Raw genomic sequence first — 26,959 nt, 5'->3', positions numbered from 1 at the left:
CTCCCTCGTGCTCTCCACCCTTCTCTTCCCTTCCTTCCATCTCCCTTTCTCCTTCCACCTGCCCTTCTCCTTTCTCTCCCTTCCTCCCAATCTTCCCTCCCACTCCCCTTTCTCTCCTACCCTCCCAATCCCCTTTCCTACCCTCACTCTTTCTCTCCCCCTCCCAATCTCCCCTCCTAACTATCCCATTCTCCTCTCCCTCCCTCTCCCACTCTCTCCAACCTCCCAATCTCCCCTCCTACCCTCCCCCTTTCTCTCCAATCCTCCCTACCTCCCTTCCTACCCTCCCTCTTTCTCTCCAGTCCTCCCTACCACCCCTCCTACCCTCCGCCTTTCTCTCCTGCCCACCCAAGCTCTCCTCCTACCCTCCCCCTTTCTCTCCATCCCTCCCAATCTCCCCTCCCACCCTCCCCCTCCTGCTTCTGTTACTCGCCTCACCTTTTTACCTGCCTCCCTCCAGCCGCCGGTGCTTATTATTCCAAATACACCAGCGCCTGTCTATCATCACGGGGGAGAAATACAGCTGCAAAACTATACTCTCTTCACCTTAACCTGGCCCAAAATTGCCATCTCTCCGTCTTGAATGCTGAGCTGTAGCAAGACATTAGCGCTAGAATAAGATGTCATAGTCGCGAAGAAGTGCTGTGAGAAGGATGTAGAGTCGTAGTATTGTCTTATTCTACGGCAAATAAGCTGCTAAAGGACGAAAAATCTCCGCCAAGTTCAAATGGACAAACTATCGGGAGTCAGAGCCAAGGGTGAGGCGCAAGGCTCTCCTCTCTAATTTCTCCGTATTACACCTTATTTATCTTCATTTTCACCGCCGGGGAATCTGTGAAAGACTTCATTTAGTCTCTCTCTCTCTCTCTCTCTCTCTCTCTCTCTCTCTTTCTGCCATGAAGACCTGGAATTAGCTACCACTTCTGGTGTGCTTTTAGTGGATAGTGTTTTTCTTACTATTAAATATTGGGTCCAAATTCAACTTATACTGTAAGAGTTTTCTTCACACCTCTTAGTCACCGATTTGTTTTACTTAATTGTGCCTTAAAATCGTTTAAAATGAGTACGTTAATGATGCAACCATGCCGCAAAAATCACTGTGGAATGGACTGGTCCCTAGTGTGTTGTTGTTGCAAATTGCGTTGATGAAATGTATGTCGAAATTGATCCTTAAACCTTAGAAAATTTCCCAGTGGCGAGTGAAATCATCCACGGTTAGCCAGAGAGAGAGAGAGAGAGAGAGAGAGAGAGATCAAAGAGTGTGGCACATTGTTTTAGGCTCGTAACTCGTGATGGTCGCCCTGTACCAATTTTCCTGGAAGATATTCACTGATAAGATTTACGATCAAGTCTCATAACTTTGATTTGCAGGAAGAACGAGAGATGTGAGAAATATCTGCTTTCACGTTTCCTTGTTTTTCCTCCCCTCTAAAAAATGGCAATGATAATTTTCCTCTCGTATGTGGAATTTGTTTTTGTACGAAGAACAAGAGACGCGATGATTCTGCGCTCTCCTAGTTCAATAATTCCTGCAAAAAGATATGTGTTTGGATGTGTGATTGTGTGGACAGATGCCTGGGTAGGATGTGTGTGTGTGTGTGTGTGTGTGTGTGTGTGTGTGTGTGTGTGTGTGTGTGTGTGTGTGTGTGTGTGTGTGTGTGTGTGTTTTAGGAGTGGACTATTGATAGGAATCATGCATGGTAAAGACAGATGCTTGACTGGGAAAGGCTTGTGTGTGTGTGTGTGTGTGTGTGTGTGTGTGTGTGTGTGATCTATGGTAGGATTCTAACATAGCTTAAACAAATGACTGGCTAGGATATGAGTGTGCCAGGAGACAATCCCAGGACACATGCCTACCTTAGACAGGTAATTGGCTTGGGCAGGTGTGTAGTGGGCCAGGTGTGGGGTGGGGCAGGTGCGATCCACGACTGGTTTGAGTTAAAAACAAGTTTGGCCTAAATAGGGATAGCAAATACTTTATGGAAGATAAGAACAGCGTGCACGAGAATGTAAATTTGCGTTGAATAATATATGTGTGGCCAAAATAGTGAACGGTTGATAAGTTAGGTGTGTAAAGAATTCAGGTGTGTGAGTATAACTAGTATGGAATGGAGGCAAGTATATGAGTTACTTGTATAAGTAACAAGTGAGGAAAATACATGTGCGAGTGGAGATAGGCCTGTCAGTTGAGGTGGTGTGAGAGGTGGACGTGTGAGTGAGGTGTGTGTGTGTGTGTGTGTGTGTGAGATAGGTGAGTGAGGGACAGGTGTGTGAGGCAGGTGTGTGAATGGGTTAGGTGTGTGAGTATGAGGTTTATGAGTGGGGAAAATGTGTGAGAAATACATTATAGTCGTAGTAGGACGCCTGGAGTTAGAGGAATTAGGTTAGACGAATGCGAAAAAAAAAAAGTTAACTGAATAATGGAAGATACTGTACAAGACAGGTGTGGTGTAGGGTGACAAATGTTGAGTAGGGTGACAGGTGTGGTGTAGGGTGACAGGTGTGGTGTAGGGTGACAGGTGTGGTGTAGGGTGACAAGTGGTGAGTAGGGTGACAGGTGTGGTGTAGGGTGACAAGTGTTCAGTGGGGTGACAGGTGTGGTGTTTTTTTTTTTTTTTTTATGCGCGGAAGAAGAAATCAGAGGCCATGAGCCCGCAGTAACAGTTCCCTCCAAGAGAAAAACAAAATACAATAGAGAGCCAAATTCAAGATCCGATCATTTTGAGATGCCTGGACACACTGCGTTTGAAAGACTGGAGATCATAGGCAGCAGGAAATACAGATAGAGGGAGACAGTTCCAGAGCTGACCTGTTGCATAAATGAAAGACTGGGAGTAACGGTTAACTCTTGCATTAGAGAGTTGGACAGAAAAGGGATGAGAGTTTGCTGCCAGACGGGTGCTACGCGCACGTCGTAGAGGTGGAGGAATGCAAGCAGACAGTTCAGAGGAGCAGTGACCATTAAAGTAGCGATAGAAAAGAGATAAAGACGCAACAGTGCGGCGAAGAGACAGAGGTTGAAGGGAGTCAGTAAGAGGAGGAGAGTTAATGAGACGAAAAGCCTTTGACTCCACCCTATTGAGAAGAGCTGTGTGTGGGGAGCCTCCCCACACATGAGAGTTGTACTCCACACAGGGGCGGATAAAACCCCTGTATAGAGACAACAATTGTGCAGGGGTAAAGAAAGAGCGGAGTCGGCTTAGCACACCCAATCTTTTGGAAGCAGATTTTACAAGAGATGTAATATGATCTTTCCAAGATAAGTCCCGAGTAAATGAAACCCCAAGCATGTTCAAGGATGATGCAGGATTAAGCTGAATATTATTAAACATTAATGGGTATACCTGTGGAAGATATTGTCGGGTTGATAGGTGTAAGAACTGAGTCTTAGATGCATTAAAGACAACCATATTATTTTTACCCCAGTCAGAGATACGAGCCAAGTCAGACATTAGGTGTGCCATAGCCTCATCCCTTGTTTCTTGAAGTAACTGTTGAGATGGGCGTTGCGGGAACCGAATGGAAAGGTGAAGGGTGGAGTCATCAGCGTATGAGTGGATAGGGTTAGATGTACAGCTTAGAAGATCATTGATGAATAAAAGGAAGAGAGTTGGTGACAGGACAGAGCCCTGAGGAACACCACTGTTGATAGATCTAGGAGAAGAACGATGGCCGTCTACAACAGTGGCTATAGAACGACCAGAAAGGAAGCTAGCAATGAAGGCACAGATAGAAGGATAGAAACCGTAGGAGGGCAGTTTGGAAATTAAAGATTTATGCCAGACTCGATCGAAAGCCTTTGAGATGTCAAGTGCAATGGCAAAGCTTTCGCCGAAGTCCCGAAAGGAGGATGACCAGGAGTCTGAAAGGTAGGTGAGAAGATCGCCAGTGGAGCGTCCCTGACGGAACCCATACTGACGATCGGAAAGAAGGTTGTGATAGGAAAGATGTCTTAAAATTTTTCTATTAAGAATTGACTCGAAAACTTTTGAAATACAGGACGTTAAAGCAATTGGACGATAGTTGGAGGGTTGGGAGTGGTCACCCTTCTTTGGGACTGGCTGAATGAGAGCAAACTTCCAGCAAGAAGGAAAGGTACAAGTTGACAGACAAAGGCGAAAGAGTTTGCCTAGGCAAGGTGTAAGCACAGAAGCACAGTTCTTGAGAACAACAGGAGGGACCCCATCAGGCCCATATGCCTTGTTAGTACTGAGGCCAGTGATGGCAGAAAATACATCAACTGAAGAAATTTTAATGTCAGCCATGAGGAAGTCAGAGGGGAGAAGTGATGGAGGAACAGCACCGGAATCGTCTAAGGTGGAATTGGAGGAGAAAGTCTGTGAAGAGATCTGCTTTATCAGTAGAAGAAATAGCTACAGAACCATCAGAGTAGAAAAGAGGAGGGAAGGATGATGAGGTAAAGTTGTTAGAAAGATTTTTGGCAAGGTGCCAGAAGGAGCGGGAAGAATTCGAGTTGGAGAGTTGAGAGCATTTAGTATGGATGAAATTATTTTTAGTAGAGCGAAGAACAGACTTAGCACGATTCCGGGCAGAAACGTAAAGATGATGTGATTCAGGGGTGGGTTGGCTCCGGTACCTTTTGTAGGCCCTCTCCTTGTTGCGGACAGCATTAGAACAAGCGTGATTAAACCAAGGCTTTCTTGCGTTAGTCAAAGGATATGAGAAAGGAATGTATGCTTCCATGCCCGAGAGAATAGGGTGACAAGTGTTCAGTGGGGTGACAGGTGTGGTGTAGGGTGACAAGTGTTCAGTGGGGTGACAGGTGTGATGTAGGGTGACAGTTGTGGTGTAGGGACACAGGTGTGGTGTAGGGTAAAAGTTGTGATATGCTGTGGCAAGTGTGATGTAAAAATAATGGTACAGGGATGGTGGTGATGGTGATGGTCAAGTATAGGAGCGTTGAAATGCTGTCTGTATGAACGTGAGACCCAACCCAAACATGCAGCTGGGGACAACTTGTTAATTTGAATATCGTTAAAGCAATATTAATCAGTCTTCCAAAATAACCCACCAAATTAGTGACAATGTGAGAGATACTGTAACGCCATCTGTTGCGCGCTGAAGGACTGCTGGGTCTTGGGGACGGGTTTTGTTGTTTGTGTCCAGAGTAGATTCATAAAATAATATCACTCAAAAGTAAACCTAACCTCATTACAAATATTATTACCATCTTTATTCATAATGTCATGTTATCCTTAGTCACTCCAGCATTTACTAAACCTGTAAATACAACCTCTGATAAGCTCAATACAGCTACATCACACGCTGAAACTCACTTTCATACTATTTACAACTATCAAGAAGTTCATACCACTACACATCTTCACCACTACTACTAAAACAATACTAACCTTACTATTAGCCACTGCTGTACTATACTGTCCTCATCATCACCATATCACAAAGCTTATCATAGCCTGTCTCATTTATCATTATATACACATTCTCTAAAGCATGTTGTACCACCATCATCATCATCATCACAAGCTACCTTCATCATCACAATAGACTGCATTAACGACTCCGTGCCACAATGACATCACTACCATCACATCACGCCACTTTTACCACACACTATACTGACATCATCACATTTATAACATTAAACTATCCTAATCATGATAACACTCCATTCTCTTCTCACCACACTACTACAGCTTCATCAAACCTTACCACACGCCTCATCTTGATGCCAGTCCACATTCATAACGTCAACTACACCATCACCATCACATCACACCACACTGTCCTAACTGTGTTGTCACTCCATATGCATCACCATACTACACTATCACACCACGTTCATAATCACATCACACTATCCTCAAGACACCACATGAACATTATAGTGTAAGATCATGACGTCACACCACATGACAACTCCACTACCACACCACTCTCCTTATCATGACACCAGGACACAGGGTGTTTCTAGATATCAGCATCACAGCACGTCACAGGCTGTGAGCATGACACCAGTACGGGGATGACAGGAAGGCAGGTGTGAGAGCAGCTGCTGCCACCACACTGCTGGTGATCACTAAGGTGCCCGTGCTGGTGTGGGGGCAGGGCGGGGCGCTGGTGGTGACACGCCCCCCAAGGCTGAGGTGCGGGGATTGGCGGGTGGTGGTGGGGAGTGGCGGATGGAGGCGGCGGGGAGGCGGGCAGTCGGGTGTGAGCAGCTGCGGTGTGAAGACGGACAACCTGCACCCCATGATGGCCGGCGCGGCCTGCGCAGTGATCAGTGTCGCGGTGTAGCCATGGTAGGCCCCCCGAGCCCTGGGTCCCACTAGCGGGCCTCCCCGCACGCTGGACATGTGCCCTGGGTGGCGGGCGGGTCGCGGCTGCCTCCTCGGAGTCCTCCTGCTGCTGTTGCTCCTGGTGGGGGGCGCGCCAGCCCCCGCCACCTCGCCCGGGGTCCCAGGGGCGCCGCCCAGCCGCCCACCATCCCCGTCGCATCGTCGGCGGCACTACGCCGGCGGGGCCCGTTGGTACCCCCGGGCGCGCCGCGCCCCGCCGCCCTACCAGTCGGTCCCCCCTGGCCCGGATACAGGGGTGCTGCCGCCCTTGGTGAAGGGACCGACGGGCCCTTCCGGCATCACAGACCCAAGTCTGCCGGCGCGGCGCCCCAACTGCACCCACGCCAGACTGACTAGGAACTTCATGGACCACCACTGCTACCGCCATAGGCTCTACAGTGAGAACAGCAGCCGCGTCATGAAGCTGCTCACTGACGGCAACGTGGTCTTCACGCACGACAGCAATCATCCTCACAGTGAGTACTCACTCTGTCTAGTAGACTGACACATACTTTATGCATTTACACCATTTCTTCACACTCATACATCTGTCTGCCGCAGTGCCATGCGTGCCTTTCACCAGTGCCAACACAGTGTAACACCTGACAGTGCCGCTGGTCACGCGCTCTTAGTTCACACTGGCCGATACTACCCCAGAGCCAGTATTACACTCATCAGTGTTAATTTTCCATTAGAAATGCAGAAATTACCAAAAGAAAACCATAGGTTAGTCTAAAAGTCATAATATTAGAGCAAGGGAAAATCCTTGGATGCACACAGTATCACTGGTCGAAACCTGGTAAAAATAACATTTCCCACCTGAGTGATGATGAGTGATGCCTGAAGTACCTTGTGTGTTGTGGTGGCTGGGTGCAGCACAGCCTGAGAGTCACAGCACCACAGCGGCTGGCATGGCGGGGCGGCTAGGCGACCCCTCCAGTAATGAAGACATGGAAGGCAGGCGGGTAACAATAGCGGGTGTGGCGGGGCAGCGAGGTGTGAGGGCTCATCCCGCTTATTACCAGGGGGGGCGTCACTCTGTCCTGGCGCCGCCGCCCTGGGCGCCATCACCAGCCCGCAGGGGGCGCCACAACCCGCAGGTGGGCGCGGTCCCCTTCCCCCCACCCCCTTTCCTCTGCCCCTGCCTGGCCGCGGTGCCTGGGTGGGGGGCGGCTGGCACTGGTCCCCCTCCCCCTCCCCCTCCTTTCTCGACACTCACCACTTTCCACCACTGTCTGGCCCCTCGCCTCACACCACACCACACTACTATTCAATCTCACACTATACCACACAACACTTTGCAACTTCACACTACACCACACCATATTACTATACAGTTTCACACCACACCTCGATACACAGTCTCACACCACACCATATTACTAAACAGTTTCACACCACACCACGATACACAGTGTCACACCACACCAAATCACTCAACCTTGCACCACACCACACCACATCACACAATCTTACATTGCACAGCACCACTTTACCTTATACCATGCAGCTTCACACCTCTACACAATGTCACACAACCTTACACCATACCTATCCATACCATTCAGCCTCACGTCACACTACACCACATCACACAACCTTACATCACACCACATCAACAGTTCAAACCAGATCAGGGCGACCACATCACTATACCATGCATGTGTTGCTTTATACACCACATCGCACATCTTTTTATATCACTACACCTCATCACACTCACACTACACTTCCACTACACCAAACCATTTTCCACCATATTTCAAATGACAAGTTTCGTAACATTTCTTTCTTGGCGAATTGTTATGCCTACTCGACCTTAGCAATCATTTGTATGTTATCTATATCGTTTTAATATCAACATAGTTTACATCAATGGCACACAAGAATTACTGAGGTGTACAGCGCAGAATAAGTCGTTAAAGGAGAGGTGTTACAATACCTGCAGAGTCGCTTATGACACGACCCTTAACCTCAACAAATCACCATGACACCAGTACCGATCACACCACACGTCAGAGCATGCCACACCACCTCGCCATATCTCCTGGCCTTCCCGTGAAATACATCACACAAAGTCTCTACACAATACCCCAAACTTCATCACATCGCGTCACAATTGCATCAACATCATTCTTTTAACATCACATATCCTTTCACATCTTACTGGCCTCTTCACTCCAACGACGCATGTCATTCTATTTTTGCTACCTTCAGACGATTCTGTTCATCGTAGGAGAGACTTTTTGAACTGGAAGGGTTTGCTACATCATTCATTAACCTCTCTGGTACAAGAATTTTTGTTTCCAAGCTGAACAGTTTCGTATCGTAGCCAAATAAGCTGTAAAAGGACGTTACTGGATTGAAGGGATTAACATTCTGACGACGATAAAAAGCTTGATTACCTTATTCTTGCCTTTGTCGGACGATTTTCTTTGGCATAGGATGGGCCTCTAGAAGTATAATGTATGTTCAGACCAAATACTTGCTGGTGCGTGTGGTTGTGGATAGCCGTTTTTCGTCACTGGAAGCTATACAAGTGGCCCCACTGGAAGCGAGCGGGTGTGGGCGAGAACTTTTATGGGTTACAGTGATGTAGTACTCCCGCCCGCGCCAGCAAGCATTTGGTGTGGACGTGACCTAAGGGTTAATATAAACTGTCCAGAAACCCTCTAGCGACGGCAGAAATATTAACTCCTCTTTCTTACTACCGCCAGAAGACTTTAATCATCTAAGGGTCATCCTTTTCACATCAATTAATCCTTTAATCCTTCGCATGACAGAATTTCTCCCAACTAAATAAAATCGTATGGTGGAAGGCTAAACAGAGTATAAAAGGGCAGGCATCATAGTGAAAGAGACACCAATAGCACATAGAAAGCTACACACACCCTTTCTCCACAGTACACCACACCACACCTTTCGCTACATATCACAGCACATCACACCACACCTTTCACCACAGCACACCACACCACACCTTTCGCTACACATCACAGCGCATCACACCACACCATTCACCACAGTACATCAGTCCACACCTTTCACTTCATATTACCTTACACCTTTCACCACAGCACATCACACCTTATACTGTATACCACACGACCCCTATCGCCACACACCACACCACATCTTTCACTGCAGCACATCATACTACGCCTTTCTCCACTTTTCATTACACACCACACCACACTTTTCACCACTATTCACCACATTACATCACACCTTTCGTCACAGTATATAACATTCCACTTTTCACTGCACACCACATTACACATTTCGCCACACACCACACCATACCACACCTTTCACCACACCCCACATTTCAACACGCTCCACACCAGACCCTTCACCACACAGCACTCCACACCATTCATAACAGCAGATCACAGTATATTACACACCAAACCACTACTCTCACCTGTCACTACACCTTTCACCACTGTATATCACACACCTTATCACATAATACACCGCACCTTTCACCACAAAAACCACATCACTCTCACCACACAGCGCACCACATTTTCACCACAGTATAACGCGCCGCTATCACCACACACCGTACCATATCTTTCACCTCAGTATACCTCGCCTCTCTCACCACAACCACACCTCATTTTTCACCACGATACACCACACTTCTCACCACATCATAACCTTCACTACAATACAGTACTTCACAGCTTACCACACCAGTCCCTATCCACACACATCACATGTCTCACCATAATATACTACATTATACCACACCATACCCTGCAACACACCATCTTCATCTTACATCACACTGATCTCTTACCATACCATTCTTTTCACCACACACCAAGCCACACCATTCCTTTCATCACGCACCACACCACGCCTTTCACAAAACAAAGCACCACACTTTAACCACACACCACACTACTTCTTTTACTACACACCACCACACTACCCCCACCACACACCAAGCCAGTTTTCCCACCACACCACGGCTCTCACCATGAACCACACCACACCTTTCACCACAGTATAACACAGTACTTAACTCCACTGATACCACACACCAAACCAAACCTTTCGCCACCGTCCATCACCGTATACCTTACCGCTCACCATACGCACCACACCACTCCACTCCCTTCACCACACAAGAAAGCACACCACTCCTCTCACCACACACCACACCATTCTTCTCACAATACACCAAGCCACATCCTGAGCCTTACATTCCGCTGTTCCCTCATCTCTCGCTCACTTACCACAGTAGCTCGCCCCTCCGTCACAGCAACTTCACCACAGCCCTCACCTACGCCCTCCACCACCACAGCTCCCTCTCTTGGTTCCCCCACATTGTTACTTCTCGCCTCTCTCTCTCTCTCTCTCTCTCTCCTGATGGCATTAAATGGTCCTGAACTCCCCAGCTAAAAAGCCTGACGATTCGAAATGATGGTTGCAAGAGAGTGGACAGAAAGTTTTGCTGTCATCCCGATTTGTAGTTATTCTGATTTGGAGGCATACTGATCTGAAGGTATGCTGATTTGGAGGCATACTGATTTGAAGGCATACTGATTTGAAGGCATACTGATTTGAAGGCATACTGATTTGAAGGCATACTGATTTGGAGGCATACTGATTTGAAGGCATGCTGTTTTGGAGGCATACTGATTTGGAGGCATAGCCTACTGATCTGAAGGTATGCTGATTTGGAGGCATACTGATTTGGAGGCATACTGATCTGAAGGTATGCTGATTTGGAGGCATACTGATTTGGAGGCATACTGATTTGAAGGCATACTGATTTGAAGGCATGCTGATTTGGAGGCATGCTGATTTGACACACTGATATGGAGGCATACTGATTTGTAGGCATGCTGATTTGTAGGCATGCTGATTTGGAGGCATACCGATTTCGAGTCTTACTGATTTGGGGGTATATTGAGGTGAAGACATACTGATTTGTAGGTATACTGATTTGTAGGCATGCTGATTTGTCGGCATGCTGATTTGTAGGCATACTGATTTGAAGGCATACTGATTTGAAGGCATACTGATTTGGAGGCATACTGATTTGGAGGCATACTGATTTGAAGGCATACTGATTTGGAGGCATACTGATTTGGAGGCAAAAAAAGAAAGTGGAGGTATACAAACTGACATTCGTTACTAATTTATTCTTGTTATCTGCAGACGATTTTATAAAGCTTTCAGGAGAAGTCTTGTAGTGAAAGGGTTAATAAAGGCCACATCTAACCCTCCTAATTCGAGAGGTCACTGCTATGCTGAAGAAATCGTCTGGTAGTGGCAAGAAGGAAGTGAGAATACATCATCGGAGTGAAGAGGTTAAGAAGCACTTGATAATTCCTCCAGTCCTAAAAGCTTCCTTGTCTGGGGGTAGAAAAGGAGGAGGAGGAGGAGGAGGGGGAGGGTTAGGAGAAGGAAAAGAAAGAGAAGGATGAGGAGGATGAGGAGGGCAAAAGTGAAACTGAAAGAGATGTCCCACTGGGCTAACTGGACTCAAAGACAGTCTGAGTCAGAGTCCATGATGCGGTCTGAACTTTCTTTCAGTTGCTGCAGGAACAATGAACGACCTTGGGGGGACGGAGGGGGGCAGGGGGAGACAATATGCAAGGCAGGCGGAGTGGGAGGGGGGTTTAGGGGAAAGGGTAGTGTGCTAGGGGGAATGGTGGGAGTAAGAGGGAAAGAGTGGGAGGTGAAGGGGAAGAAATGCAGGGTTAAAAAGTTGGGGAAGGGATGGGGGTTAGTGGGGGAGGTATGGGGAGTTAGGAGAAAGAATGGGGGTTGGGTAAGGGCAGGAGGGTTGAGGAAAAGAAGTAGGGTGGTTAGGGGGAAAGAAAGGGGGGATTTAGCATGGAAAAGGTGAGGGTTAGAAAGAAAGGGGAAAGGAAAGGGGGTAAGATGGAAGAAAAGGAGGGGTTCCGGGGAAGGGGGTGGGGTTTAGAGGGAAAGAGTGGATGGGTTAGGGGAAATATTAGGGGGAAAAGGCTAAGGGGTTAAGTAGGGGGTTTAGTTTCACGTCCCGCCTCCTTATAAAGCTCCTCGGGTGCGTCTCCGTCTTGGTGCTCGTGTGGGGGCGCCGTGGGAGACACCGGAGCTCGTGACTCTGGCCTCGTGACTCTCGGCGCCAGACTCAGGGTGTTAGTCACTGGATTATTGCTCATACATCACGCAAAACACAGTCCGTCATGCTCCCCCCCCCTCACACCCACACCCACACACACACACACACACACACACACACACACACACACACCTGCTGCCTCCCTTATACTCTGATCTGCCTGCCATCCCCAACCCCACCCCTCCTTGGCTGGGGAACCGCTGGTGCATGGATTAGCTAATGTGAACTGAAGTCGCTAGTGATTCAGATTGCTTTCTTCTGGTAGTACTCTGCTAACGTTTGAAGAATATGGCAGAAATGTGTAAAAGCTTGTGAAATTTCCAGATGTATGCTGTATCACTGAAAATTCCCAAGCATGTGATCAGTATGGCATCGTAGACAAATGTGGAAACCATACGAACAACTCTCTCTCACATCCAAGCCCTTCTTTACCTAGTTTACCTAGATAACCTAATGGTGTAGTCAGTGCACCTTATCTCCTGAAGAACGTACGAAAATCATTCAAATCTCAAACCAGTCTTTACCATCAATGGGTTACTCTGAGACAGTTTTTTGCTGCTTTAATGCATCTAATAGCTCAAGGTTTGGGGGTTGTCGCTCCCATCAATGCCTCCTTTGAGTAGCCTTCCTATTATCTTGACACTTGAATAATTTAGGTCCATTCACCACGATGGCACCCTGTTTTGTTATTGCTACCACCAGACAATTTTATTCAACTTAACTGAGGGCCTTCGTAATAACGCGATGGATTACTAATTTGGAAGTACTGGATTACAATGAGACCAGTGGTAGGTAGCTTGAAAACTGTCTACGGCTGAGTGTGTGTGTGTGTGTGTGTGTGTGTGTGTGTGTGTGAGAGAGAGAGAGAGAGAGAGAGAGAGAGAGAGAGAGAGAGAGAGAGAGAGAGAGAGAGAGAGAGAGAGAGAGAGAGAGAGAGAGGAAAGTATACAGTAAGTGTCTATGATTACATGCATCAGGAGGTCATGCTGTATTTAATGATCCAATTGTCCCACTCAGTAGTAAAATTTTTATCCAATCAATGCAAATTCCTATGCAGGGAGAAAGGGGGATACTCAGCGGTTTTTTTATTTTATTTTATTTTTTGTCTTTGTCGCCGTTTGCCCTATTTTTACCTAGATCCCTACCTATTCTTCCCACAGCTTTCCTGCGCTTGGCTTTTTCCCTTACCTCCTCGCCATTTAACATCCCCTTCGTCAACGTCCTGGACTTCACTCTCCCCCATCATTAGTTTCTGCCTCTTTTGCTTTGTCTCGTATTCCGATTCTTTCCTCTCTTCTTTAACTCTCTTGTATTTCCATATTCTTTTCCCATCCCCCGCCTTTCACTGTTCTTTCTCAGTTTTTGCACCCTCCTTGCCCATCTCCTTCCCATCACCCCGCACGTCACTTTCTCCTTTCGGTCCCTCCTGTCTCTCTCCTTACTTCCTCTTCCCCTCTCTCCTTTCCCCTCCTCCTTCCTCCATCCCGTTCCTCTCACTGTTCCATGTCTCTCGCTTTTTGCTTCCTCGTTGCCCAGTCCCTTCCCGCCTTCCCGCACGTCACTCTCTCCTTTCAATCCCTTCTGTCTCTGCCGACCTGACCCCCCGCCGTGCTCTCTAGGGGTCACGACAACCTGACCCCTGACCTCCCCTTCCCTGTGACATCGTGTTCACCTGCCCCGCCTCTGACTTACGGTGTGATGGTGGCGGCGATAACGGTGGGGGAGGGAGGCGCTGGCGGGAGTGAGGTTGTGGGGGGCTGGCAGATCAAGACAATGTGCTGTATTCTTCGTTAGCTTAAGAGGTCTCGCAGCATCCTCTTATTCAGCGATTTATTTTGCATACTGTACCGTAATACTATCTTCCACGTTGTTCCTGTCTTCTTAATAAGGATATATATTCCATAAGTACCATGCGGGAGAATATCAATGTACTATAATGCAGAAATTAACTGCCAAGGAAGAGGTACAACACGGACTCCCAAGTTGATGATAGTGTACCGTATTAACGAGGGCTTGGTGATGGAGAGGAGGCCTTCACGCGGTGGCACTGATATAACGTGGAGGCTTTGCTGTCTGATTATGAAGGAGTTCCTCAGTTCCTTCCTTATTCCCCGACAGGAGGATGGTGGACTGCAGGGAAAGTCTGTTGGGTTCATGGTAAGATGGGTCTGGGGTTGCAACTTCTACTACCACTGTCTACAGTATACCTGATTGAAATTATGTCGATTAGAAAAGAAAAAAATGACATACACGGGAGTATTAACAAACAATATGGAAAACAAATCACTAAGGAAAAGATATTAAGTCTTTCATGCCAAGTACAATGCTACTCTTTAAGCCGAATTTTTACTAAGACAGGAGATTTCGTCATACCCGTTGTTTAGCGATTTATTTCGGTCATTATATCTTAATATTCTGTCACATGTTATCTTTGTCTTATTAATATCGGCAAAGAGTGCATCAGTAACATATAAGACGATTAGAAGCATAATAGAAATATTAAATCTCTAATGCAATGCAATATGACATGTATAATAAGTCGCAGGGGAAGAGGTGCAACGAAAACTCCTAAGCTAACTAAAATACGACCCATTGAGTGAAAGGTCCTGCTCACAAAAAGTTCTGGACTGAGAGCCGTGGCACAGATGGTTCCGTAGCGTCCCTTCCTTTGTGATTCATTTTGCACATTTTAAACATTTTCTGATATGTTATTTATTTCTTTTTAATACTGACAGAGTTTACATTAATAGCATAGAAAGGGTATCAATAATCAGTCTTTCTTTTGTATATGAATGGCGGACGCTGGAACTATTTTTTCTTCCCCACGGTCTGTCTTTCTCCCTGCCTATGACCTCCAGTCATTTAACACGATGTGCTCAGGCTTCTCGAAATGAAAGAATTTTGAATTTGACCTTATTTTCCTTTATTATTATTGTTATTATTATTATTACTATTATTATTACTACTACTACTACTACAACTACTACTATTGCTGCTGCTGCTGCTGCTACTACTACTACTATAACTCTATACTAGTACTACTGCAGCTACTACTACTACTATTACTACTACTACTACTGCTACTACTGCTACTACTACTACTACTACTACTGCTACTACTACTTCTACTACTGTTATTATCATTACTGTTATATCATCAATATGTTCTTCTTGCATATTAAAGGACATACAAGCAACCTGCACGACACTATCAAGGTGTACTGTTCAAACCATATATCACTCACGAGGAGGTGTCAGAAAGCCTTCTAAGCCCACAACGACACTAGTGAAGGTGTCATATAGAAAATCAACCCCACGAGAATATGGTATAGAGAATAGTAGTTGAGAATCGTAGTTTAGAGAATCGTAGTCTAGAGATTCGTAGTCTAGAGTCGTGGTGTAGAGAATCGTGGATTAAGGAATCGTGGTTTAAGGAATCGTGGTTTAAGGAATCGTGGTTGAAGGAATCGTGGTTTAAGGAATCGTGGTTGAAGGAATCGTAGTTTAGAGAATCGTGGTATAAGGAATCGTAGTTGAGAGAATTGTAGTCTAGAGAATCGTAGTTCAGGGAATCGAACTCTAGTGAATCGTAGTTTATAGGATCGTTGTATAGAGAATCGTAAATCGTCGCTTCATTCGCCCCTCTCGTCTGTGCGATCCCACATTTCAAGGAAGACCCCACCAGCGGTAACTTCAGGCTTGTTATTGCTTGTGAAAGACGCTGAGGGACTGTAAACTACCCCATCCACACCATCTGCTCACGCTCACTTTCCTACACTCACTCAGCATCGCACGCACTCACTCAGTCTTCGTCATTCTCAATCTTCTTCCAGCAAAGAGGGGTTGGGGTGGAAGGAAGAGAGGGAAGGGGAAAAGGAAGGTGGAAGGAAAGGGAGCGGGAAAGGAAGGACAAAGGAAAGAAGAGGGTAAGGGTAAGGAGAAGAAAAGGGAAGGGAAAGAAGAAGGGAAAGGAAAGGGATAAGGAAAAGATAGGGAAATGTTGGGGATATTGTGAAGAAGGGAAGAAGATGGGGTACTGAGCAAAGGGAGAGAGAAGCAAACGAAAGAGAAGGGGAAGAGATAATGATGAAAAGGGAAAGAGGAGGAAATGAACTTCTAAAGGAAGGAGAGTGGAGGTCGTGAGGGAGAGAAAGGGAAAGGAAGGCGAGAGAGAAAAGGGAGGGGATAATGAAGGGGAGGGAAAGAGGGAAAGGGATAAGAAGGGGAGGGATTATGGAGGAAGGAAAAGAGGGGAAAGGGAAGGGAAAGGAGGCCAGTAAGGAGAGGGGCAGGGGCGGTGGTAGTGGTTGCAAATGTTTACCTCGGGATAGTTTTCACAGCCCAGATAATTGTTTATGGGGCGGTACGGTGGTGATGCGTAGGAGTGATGCAGTGGTGGTGAGGTGATGTGTGGGTGTGGTGGAAACGCATAGGAGTGATGTGGTGGTGTGTGAGTGTGATAAGATGACGTGGTGATGTTTTGATATTGTGAGAAGAGGTAGTGATTAGTGATGTGGTGGTGGTGAGGTAGTGCGTGAGTGTGGTGGTGATGTACAGGAATGGTGTGGTGGTGTGTGAGTGTGATGTGATGAGGCGGTGATGTGTTGGTATGGTGAAATGAGGTGGTTACGCGTATGAGAGATGTCTGTCTTCTTAAAACAGAGAAAGGGAAGGAGTAGTCATGACCAGGAATTCTGATTATCATTTGTGACGCCCATGACTAGAATAGGCCTTGTTTTTTTATTTCCCTACCTCACGAATGTGTTTTGAAACGTAGTATGCAGGGTAACCAAATCTAACTCTTCACAAAATGCATCTCCTACCGGGATACGTCTCGCCTGTTACACATTAGTAATTAAATACTCAAAACGTCATATTTATTTAGTTCTTGCTGATACCTGACGATTAGATTAAGCTTAAGAGAGACCACAAATAGTTATGGAGTAATTGATGGGTATATCTGACCCGTGCAGATCAAAACGTGCATCCGAAGTTGAATAAAATCGAAAAATGTGTGCATGAGGAAAATGGCATTCTAGGATTGATGGAGAGCACGAGCATGTTGCTGATGCATTCCTTGTCGCTTCCCAACCCTTCCTGTTTGTCTGTCTGTATGTCTGTCTGTCTCTCTCAGGCCCTTGCAAACAGTATGACTGTGAGAGAACGAGGCCTGGCGGCATGGAATCTGGCTTTTCCCAGTCTGACACCTCAAAAGGCAGTGACTTACACACACACACACACACACACACACACACAGATAGATAGATAGATAGATAGATAGATAGAGAGAGAGAGAGAGAGAGAGAGAGAGAGAGAGAGAGAGAGAGAGAGAGAGAGAGAGAGAGAGAGAGAGAGAGAGAGAGAGAGAGAGAGAGAGAGAGAGAGAGAGAGAGAGAGAGAGAGAGAGAGAGAGAGAGAGAGAGAGAGAGAGAGAGAGAGAGAGAGAGAGAGAGAGAGAATCTGTGACGTTCAATCTGGTTCAAACTGCTACCAACCTAAGATGAAATACACGGGACAAAAATACATTGTCAATAATAATCACCCTGTAATCACCTTATAAGGAAACCGTATTTACAGTCTGTTGCAATGTGCCACTTTTTCCCTGTAACCTAATTTCATCATCATCATCATCATCATCTTTCTAACCTTTTTCTCTGTACCTTTGGCAACATAGGTTACAGGAGACAAATATGCTATGGAAAAAAAATAATTTCTATTATGACAACACAAAATCTACCAAAGTCAGTTGCATAATAATATCACTTCATACCAGTTTATTTCAGTAATGGGTTAGGATTGGAAGGAGCTCAAGCACCTCGTTGGTAGCAATTATTTCTGCATATTCTTCTTTGATAATAACATAGTTTGCATAAAGAGCGGGCAAGATAATAGCGTGACACAGCAAAAGCTAACTGGGAAGGAGAAAAGTGACAGAGACTTCTAAAGCTACGAAAAGAGAGCTTAATGTTATTGGCACTACATATTAGGGAGAATTTTAGTCTGATTCTCGTGGACCCAAGGAAGCTCCCTGGTATTATCGTAGTGTGGTGCTGTGGCGTGTTGTGGTGCAAGGCCATGGTGAAGTGATGGTCCAGTGGTGCAAGGTTACGGTGAGGAGATGATGTTTTCTATCGTGGCGAAAAACATGGTGAAATTATCGTATCGTGGTGCAAGGCCCTGGTGAAGTGATGCTGTTTTAGTGGTGTATTGTACTGCAAGGCTATGGTGAAGTACGGTATTGTGGTGAAGGACCTTGGTGAAGTGATGTTGTTTTGGTAGTTTACTGTGGTGCAAGGTCATGAAGAGGTGATGCTATTTTGATGGTGTTATTGTGGTGCACGGTTGTGGTGATGTGATGCTATTTGGGGGGTTTATAGTGCCAGGCCATTATAAAATGATGCTGGTCTGGCGTTATGTGATGTGGGACGTTGATCTAGCGTAGTGAGATGTGATGTGGTGGTGATGTCCGACGAAGTGTTTTAATATTTTGTTCTATGTACCTTGACACTATTCTTTTAGGTCGCGTCCTCACCAGATGCATGCTGGCGCTGGGTGGTGTTTAAGGGTGAGAGAGCTCCCTTTACTGAAGCAAGTAGTGGAGGCTATCCTTAACTCTTCCAGCTGAAAAGTCTCTCTCAGGCAGAATAGAATCATTAGTAGGTAGGTTGGCAAGAATGAAGTGGAAAAACGCGTTGTTGGATGCATGGAAGTAAGACACCGTGTAGTGCTTGCATAAGGTAGTCGACTGTAGCCTGTTGTATGGTGAAATATGATGCATTATGGTGCGGTCTAGTGTAATGATAATATGAGGTGTAATAGGTATGATGTAATGGTGCGGTAAAATGGTGTGGTGAAAGTTGAGGCATGATGGTGAGGTGTAATGAAATCTAATGGTGATGTATCATGGTGAGGTGTAATGGTGTGTGTAATGGTGACGTGTAATGGTGTGATGAAATGTTGAGGTATAATGGTGAGGCTTAATCGTTTTGTGAAATGGTGAGATGTAATGGTGCTACGAGGTGTAATGGTGAGGCATAATGGTGAGGTGCGCACCCCTCTCTCCCCACCACAATAAGGAGGTGCTGATGAAGCGAGTAATCTGGTTCAGGGCTGATGGGCTATACGTTCACGCCTCACTCACCTTATCCTCTGCCTCTCTCCCCCTCCCCGTCTCTCTCTCTCTCTCTCTCTCTGTACATATGTGTGTTTTGTATTGTCCTTTTTCTTCTGCTTCTGTGACTAAGTTTAAGTTTTATCACCATGGCTGGACTGACTCGTAGGGACTGTGAGGTATGTGTATCTATGTAACTCTCTCTCTCTCTCTCTCTCGTGGGCTTCTGAGGCTTTCCAACCTCTTTTTCTCATCTGTGGTCAGACAAATATTCCAAGTTTTTTCGCAGCTTAGGAATATTAGCCATCAGAGGAAAGAAAGAAGTAAATGAGGTGAAATATTAGGCTAACTCTTGTCCCTAAAGGTGCCACGCAGAAGGTAACTACATTCACTTTAACTTGAGAGTAATTTTCATCCCTTTGCAGCTTATTTCACGTAGCTCAGTGGCAGAAAAAGACAAAAACTGTGGCCCTACATCCTTTCTGTAGCCCCTCTTCGTGACTAGCATCATAGTGTTAATCTATTGCCATGACTCAGGTTTCAAGAAGGACGGATGAAAATTTTAGGCCATGATAAAGCGAACAGAATATGGTAAGCGCTACAGAAACTCACCTATACCGATTAGTAGACGGTCCCCTGTCCCTAATCAATTTCCTCTTCCCTCCCCCCTTTCCCCTCATCTCAGTAATCGCCTTAATTCCCCCTCCCTCCTTCCCCTCTCTAATTCACTGCTTCCCAAGATATTCAGTCCTGTCTCTACTATTTCCTCAACTTCCCCCCAAAAGTAATACCGTCTACTTCTTTATCTTTCCTTTGTTTTTGTGCCTTTATTTCTATTTGCACTTCATAATCACACCGTCTCCACTCTCCCATCTGCTATATCCATTTCTCTTCCCCTGATTCTACCCTTACCTTCTCTCCTCTCTTTGTTCTTCTGTCGCCCCTCATTCATCTCTCTTTTTTCTGTCTCACGACTTACCTTCCTTTCCCTATCCTCTCTCTCTCTCTCGTTCGGTCCCCTTATCAATCTATCTTCCTCTGTCTCTATCCTTACCTTTCCTTCTCTCCCTGTCCTCTCACCCGTCCAGTCACCTCATCCATCCATCTTCCTCTGTCTCTATGCTTACCTTCCCTCTTCTCCCTGTCCTCACTCATCTTGTCTCCCCTCATTCATCTCTCCCCATACCTCTCTCCTATCCTTCTGCCATCCTCTCACTCATTACCTCCCCTTCCTCTCTTAACTCTCTCAGGCTTCCATTACTCTCCCGTAGGCGAACATAATCATCTGGCGTTAGCTGGAATAGAATACTAAAGTTGTTTCGATCATGAGGGGGTTTCTTTCTTCGCCCTAAGCATGTTACTTGTGTACTTTCTTCAGGATATTGCTCTTCTTTCCAGATTACTGTAATGTTCTACTTTGTACCGGAGCTTTTGATACTACTACTACTATTTACATCCATTTGGAAATTATACTGTGACGATCAATACAAACGTTCATACTACCACTAGTAGTACTACTACTGTTACTACTACGACTACTTCCTACAACAGTGGTGCAATGTGGACGTTGAACTGTGACATTTTTATGTTTCTGTTACTTTCAGTGATTTTAATTTGTTCTGGAAAGACCTTTCAAAATGGGGGTCAGACTTAGCCTTCATTAAGCCTTTCCATACCAGTGTTTCCCCCTAGGTTGAGGAAAATCTGAAATTAAACAAGACGTCACCTTTCCTATGGGGTTAAAATTTCTTCATCATCATCATCATTGACTTCCTCTTCCTCCTTTTCATCATCAACGTCGTCCTCCTCTTCCTTATCATCCTCCTACTCCTCCTCCTCATCATCATCACTCGCCTCCTCCTCTATCATCTTCATCATCACCCCAACTCTCTTCCACCACCGTAAATGTAGCAAGTAGGATCCAAAAACAAGACAGCGAAACAAAAAAAAAAAGAAAAAGAAAAAGAAAAGAAAGAGAACCATGAACAGAGTGCCCAGGGAATATGGGCCACACTTCCATTCACTCGTCATTCAGGCCTTCAGGTTCTAAAAATTCTAACTGTGCTCAGGTAACACTCTCTCTCTCTCTCTCTCTCTCTCTCTCTCTCTCTCTCTCTCTCTCTCTCAGCTTTAGGAAATAGATATAACTCCCTACTTAAGCCAAATATTCAGCTTAGGAGAGACCCGCGTACAGGCAAGGGTCATCATCTTTGGCTTCCCTTTCAACATTTCTTCTAGTTTTATCACATTTAGGGTGGATGATGGCGAAGGGTGAGGGTGATGGAGTAGCGTGAAGGAAGTGGTGTTGGGTGGTGGTGTAGGGTGATGGTGTAGGATGGTATAAGGTGATGTGCAGGTTGTTGGTGTAGGGTAGAGAGGGGGTGATGGTGTAGGGTGGTAGTGAAAGGTGGTTGGTGGAGGATGGTGTAGACTGTAGAGTGAGGGTGATGGTGTAGAATTGTGGCGTAGGGTGGTGGTGTTGGGGGATGGTAGTGGAAGGGACGTGTAGGGTGGTGGTGTAGGGCGGTGGTATAGGGTGATGGTGTAATGTTTATGTAGGGTGGTGGTGTAAGGTGTCTATGTAGGGTGTCTGTGTAGGATGGGTGTGTGTAGGGTAATGGCGTAGTGATGGTATTAAGTGATTGTTATGGTGTATGGAAGACCAGTGGACCTATGATACCAATTCTAAGTCTACAAACTGCTCCCTGCCAACATCAGGATCGAACACGTGATCACACAGTCCCCAGCCCACCGTTCTAACCACTCTACCATCACCTCCACCTGCAGCACACTCAGTGGGCAAGTGGTGCAGGGTGAAGGTGGCGAACAGGGTGACTGGTACTAAGGAGTAACTATAATAACGCAAAGTAACTGGTCTGTAGGGTGACTGGTGGCGCTGAATGACTGCCTAAGCGTAACTGTAGTGTAAGAGGACTATAAGAGAGTAGGGTGACTGGGAGTATAGGGTGACTGGGCTTGTAGGGTAAGTGTCAGCGTAGAATGACTGACAGGGTAGGATAGCTGTGTTGGTGTAGGTTGTGTGTGGTGGGGTAGGATGGGTGTGGTGGGACAGGGTGTTTGTGGTTGCCTAGGGTGATTGGTGCTGTAGGGTGACTATGATGGTGCAGGGTGATGCAGGGTTACTGTGGTGCAGTAGGGTGACTGTGGCGAGGAAGGGTGACTGTGGTGGTGTAGGGTGACTGTGACAGTGTAAGATGGCTGTGGTGGTATAGGGTGACTGTAGTGGTGTAGGGTGACTGTGGTGAGGCAGGGTGACTTGTGAGGTAGGGTGACTGTGGTGGTGTAGGGTGACTGTGTGATGGGGCAGGGTAACTGTAGCTGTGTAGGGTGAGTGTGTGGTGGGGCAGGGTGACTGTGGTGGGACAGGGTGACTTTGGTGGAGCAGGGTGACTGTAGTGGTGTAGGGTGACTGTGATGGGGTAAGGTGACTGTGGTGGTGCATGGTGACTTGTGAAACAGGGTGATCTTGGTGGTGTAGGGTGACTGTGTGGTTGGGCAGTGTGACTGTGGTGGGGCAGGGTGACTGTGGCGGGGTAGGGTGAGGGGTACTGGGAGCGGCGGGGCGGCTAGTGAAAGGGCCTGACCAGGGCCGCCTTCCAAAAATATGACTGCCATCAATATTGTTTGCGTTTGTGTTTTTGTGAGGCGAGGTGGTGTGAGTTTGGTGAGTGTGGTGAGAGAGGAAGGTGTGTGGTGATCATAAGGTGGTAGGGCCCGGGGGGAGGCCGGTGTGGTGAGGGAGGGGAGCCAGGTGTGCGGGGGGCGGTGAGGGGGGGGTAGCCAAGGTTCACCCCTCCGCTGCCACCCTGCCACCCACCGTCGCCATTTTCCGTGTCGGGTGATTGTCGTGGCAGCTGCAGCTGTAGTGGCACCTGCTGTGTCCACAGATGCACCAGCTACCACCTGCCCCATCACCCTCACCTTCCTCGAGAGAAAAGTGAAGTATTTTATAATTTATGTAAGGAGGCCTTTCATTGGTGGGTTGGTGGAGGTGCGCCGCGGGCGGGGAGCCAACAGGTGCGATGTTACACGCCCAGTTTCCGGTGTTCCCGCCCTTGCTGCTGCCCCACTATCTCACCACCTGGCAGGTGGCACAGGAAATTCCACGTGTGGAGAGACAGGAGGCGGCGAGGGCCGCGGCAGCGTCAGACGCCGCCATCCTCACGCGAAATGACCCCGCCAGCCTCATGACGAACCTGCGCACCACCCGCCCAACATGGCTGCTGCCTCCCGTAAAAATGGAGGTGTTCTGTAGGCGCTGACGACGCTCTCATTGCTGGCCGTGTTGTGGGGAGGCGACCCCTGGGTGAGAGTAGTCACGCACACCCAACCCCCTGGGCACCATGTGGTTTGCTGCACCTGTCAACTAGCAGTAGGTTGGAAAGGGGGGACGGGTCTTTGAAGATTTGTAGGCAGTTTGTGGATACAACAGACACTTCATCAGGTATGACTGAACATTGGTTCATGTAAGTCTCAAGAGCAAAGGTAATGGGTAACTGGTGTCAGTGTCGAATGAAATCTGCCAGGTGGCCTCAGCGAAGGTTCTTGGCTGATATTCTCACAGAGCCACAATGATGACGGTCGTTGTGGTGGTGACTCTGGGTGCGACCAAGGTCAGCCTGATCCGCCAGTCTTGGGGAAACTGGGCTTGAGACACTAGCGGTCTGGGTTAGAAGGCGGGCTCGGGGTTTCCATTCATCGGAAGGAAGAATGCGGAGTGGCGCAGGAGGCAGTGAGGTATGGCGGGCTGGCCGCCTTGCCTCATGCATTCTACTCCTGTTTTCTCCCACTTGTGACCCGCTTCATTCCCTTTATGGTAACTTGCGGGGCCGGCCACAAGGGCACATGTGCTGGTCCCCTCCGCCGCCGCTGCTTCCTCCTGCTATGCCTAGGCCATGTTCTGCTACCGCTAACCAATGGCTGGAGTTGAGGTGCCAACAGTGTGTCCAGGAGGATGACCATCATGCCAGGTGGCTGGTGCTGACTGGCGGCGCTGCTGTTGCCGCTTCTCAGGAATTTGGTGAGTGGCAGCCAGGTGGCCGCCACCACTGCGTCACCACATCACCACGGCTGCCTGGCTGGCCGTGGTGCGGGTCGTCCCCCACATCACCAAGTGGCGTGAGAGTGCGGCATACCACCACCCAGACGCACGTTGTGGCTTGCCCACAGACCCACAAAATTTTGTTCAGTACACGGATGTTGGGCAAACTTGCCTATTATCCTCAAGGACCCCGGCCCCTCACGGCCCACTCAGGAAGCCTCCAGGTACCTCGCGGGAGCCTGGAGCAGCGCGGCGGCAATATTTGGGGGCTGCCAATGCCGTGCCCATCACAGATCAAGCAGGTGATGTTGTGACAAAGGCGGCATTTTCACATTATTTGTTGTAGCTATTTTCACGATATATATGTTTTTGAGTGGCTTCGGATAAAGCCTTAACATCATGTACAAGACACGAATGGTAGAGAAGAAAGGTAGTGAGGTGAATATGACGTAGAAATGTCAGCAAGAGGCTCCCCGTGTCTCATTCCATCACACCCATACTCTGGCCTGTATTATGGTTGGGGAGGTAAGTGATGCTGTCAGACACACACCCTGATACCATCTTTGCCGTCCGTCCCTCCCTCCTCTCTCGTCCTGTCTTTACCTTTCGTCTCTTCCTCAGTTCTCTTTCTTTTTCTCTGTCTCGCTGTTTTCTGTTCCATCTTGTTCTTAATTCATCTTCTTTTTCGAGCTCTCCTTCCCGTGCTTCTATTTCTTTGCCGTCATTTTTCTATTCCCATATTCATCATCATGGAACTAAATTTCCTCCTAAGTTTGTTTTCCGAACTCCCTCTCCCCCCGTAACTCTGTCTTTGTCTCTGTCTGTCTGTCTGTCTGTCTCTTGTGTTTACTTACCTCTTCCATGTACGTCCACTCATTTTCTCCTAATGAATCCCATTCTTTCATACATTTATCTCTCTTTTTGCTTTCTCTCCTTTCTCTCCGTTACACCAATTTTGTCTCTCTTCCCTCCACCTTTCTTTTTTCTCTTCCCCTCCTCTAAGGATATATTTCTCTGCCAGCCTTTTCTCTGTCCTTTTCCCTCTTTTCCATTGTTTTTTTCTTTTGTCTTTCTTATGCTTCGTTTTTCTCTCCACCGTCACTGCTATGATTTTTTGTCTTTCTTTCCCCCATGTTTACATCTTCTCTTCTTCCTCTCCGTTGCTGCTCATTTTCTCTGTCTTTCTTCTCTCCATCTTTGTTTTTCTTTCTCCCTCCCCTCCGTTACTGTTTTCTGTCTTGTTTCCTTCCCTCTTTCCATTATCTTCAGGTTCTTTCATTCTTCCTTCCCTTTCACCCTTTGCTTCTCCTTCCCCTCTGATACAAAATTGCTTTCTGCTTTTTTTCTTCCCTCCATTTTCTGTTTTCTTTTCTTCTCGTCGACCGCCATTAATTTTTTTTCTCTTTTTTCCCCTCCTTTCTTTTTCCCTTTTTCCTTTATCCATCTTCCCCTTTTCCTTCTTTCTTATTCGTTACTGGTATTATCTTTTCTGTCTTTCTGCCCTCCAGCTTTTGTTTGCTTCATCTCCTTCCAATTCTCCATTACCTTATCTCTCTCCATCATCCTCTACCCTCCCCTTGACCCTTACCCCCGTGTTCCATCTCTCATCATTACTCTTTTCTCATCCGTTATCTGTCCTGTTCATCTGTTCATTCACTTCCCATCGCCTTTCCACACCATCTTGTAGAATAATGAACATCTTTGCTTACCATTTTACTGCGTCTGCTTCACAATTACTTCACCATTTTTCCCCATGTGTATTATATCAAGGAGAATCATCTATGGGCAGAGAGACATACCAAGCCTCTCCCAGCTTAGGATTATTAGCTAGCGTCGAAAAGTGAGAGGCAGAGGAGGTGAAATATTAGTCGAACTTTTGTGCCTGCCTGTCTCTTTTTTCCCCTGCTAACCCTGTATGTAATCACTTCATCCCGAGGACCTCCTTTTCGCTTTTCCTCCACTGATGGGGCTCGTGAGACGTTCCCCTCCCCTTTCCCCACCCATTCCACAAACGGGTCTATCCTTGTCTGCAAAAAATCGTCAGGTAGTAGCAAGAATTAAAAGAAAGTCTGGTAAGAAAATCGTCCATCACTAGCATGGAAAAAGAAGAAAAAAGATTGCTTGGTAGTAGGAAAATAAATCGTCCAGTAATAGCAAGACTAAGAAAAGAAGAAAATATATGACCAGACGGGAATAAAAGCAAGATCACCCGTTTGAAGCAAGATTAATAATACTTCTTCTTACTGAAAGGGTTCATTGGAGACTTATAACGTACGTGTGTGAGTGTGTGTGTGTGTGTGTGTGTGTGTGTGTGTGTGTGTGTGTGTGTGTGTGTTTCG

At 46.9% G+C, this 26,959-nt stretch overlaps 1 protein-coding gene across 1 annotated transcript in view; it reads left to right on the top strand.

The window, feature by feature from the left end:
• Positions 1-6,336: 6,336 nt before the first annotated feature.
• Positions 6,337-26,959, top strand: part of LOC145394648 (uncharacterized) — a 182,053-nt gene continuing 161,430 nt past the window's right edge. The window contains exon 1 of the mRNA XM_080268429.1: positions 6,337-6,796. Coding sequence (XP_080124555.1) covers positions 6,337-6,796 — 460 coding nt within the window. The remainder of the gene's footprint in view (positions 6,797-26,959) is intronic.

Source organism: Coenobita brevimanus, chromosome 28, assembly GCF_032717465.1.
Source record: "Coenobita brevimanus isolate Jiangsu-jjx chromosome 28, ASM3271746v2, whole genome shotgun sequence".
Classification (NCBI taxonomy): domain Eukaryota; kingdom Metazoa; phylum Arthropoda; class Malacostraca; order Decapoda; family Coenobitidae; genus Coenobita; species Coenobita brevimanus.
This window is presented reverse-complemented; position numbering and strand designations above follow the sequence as displayed.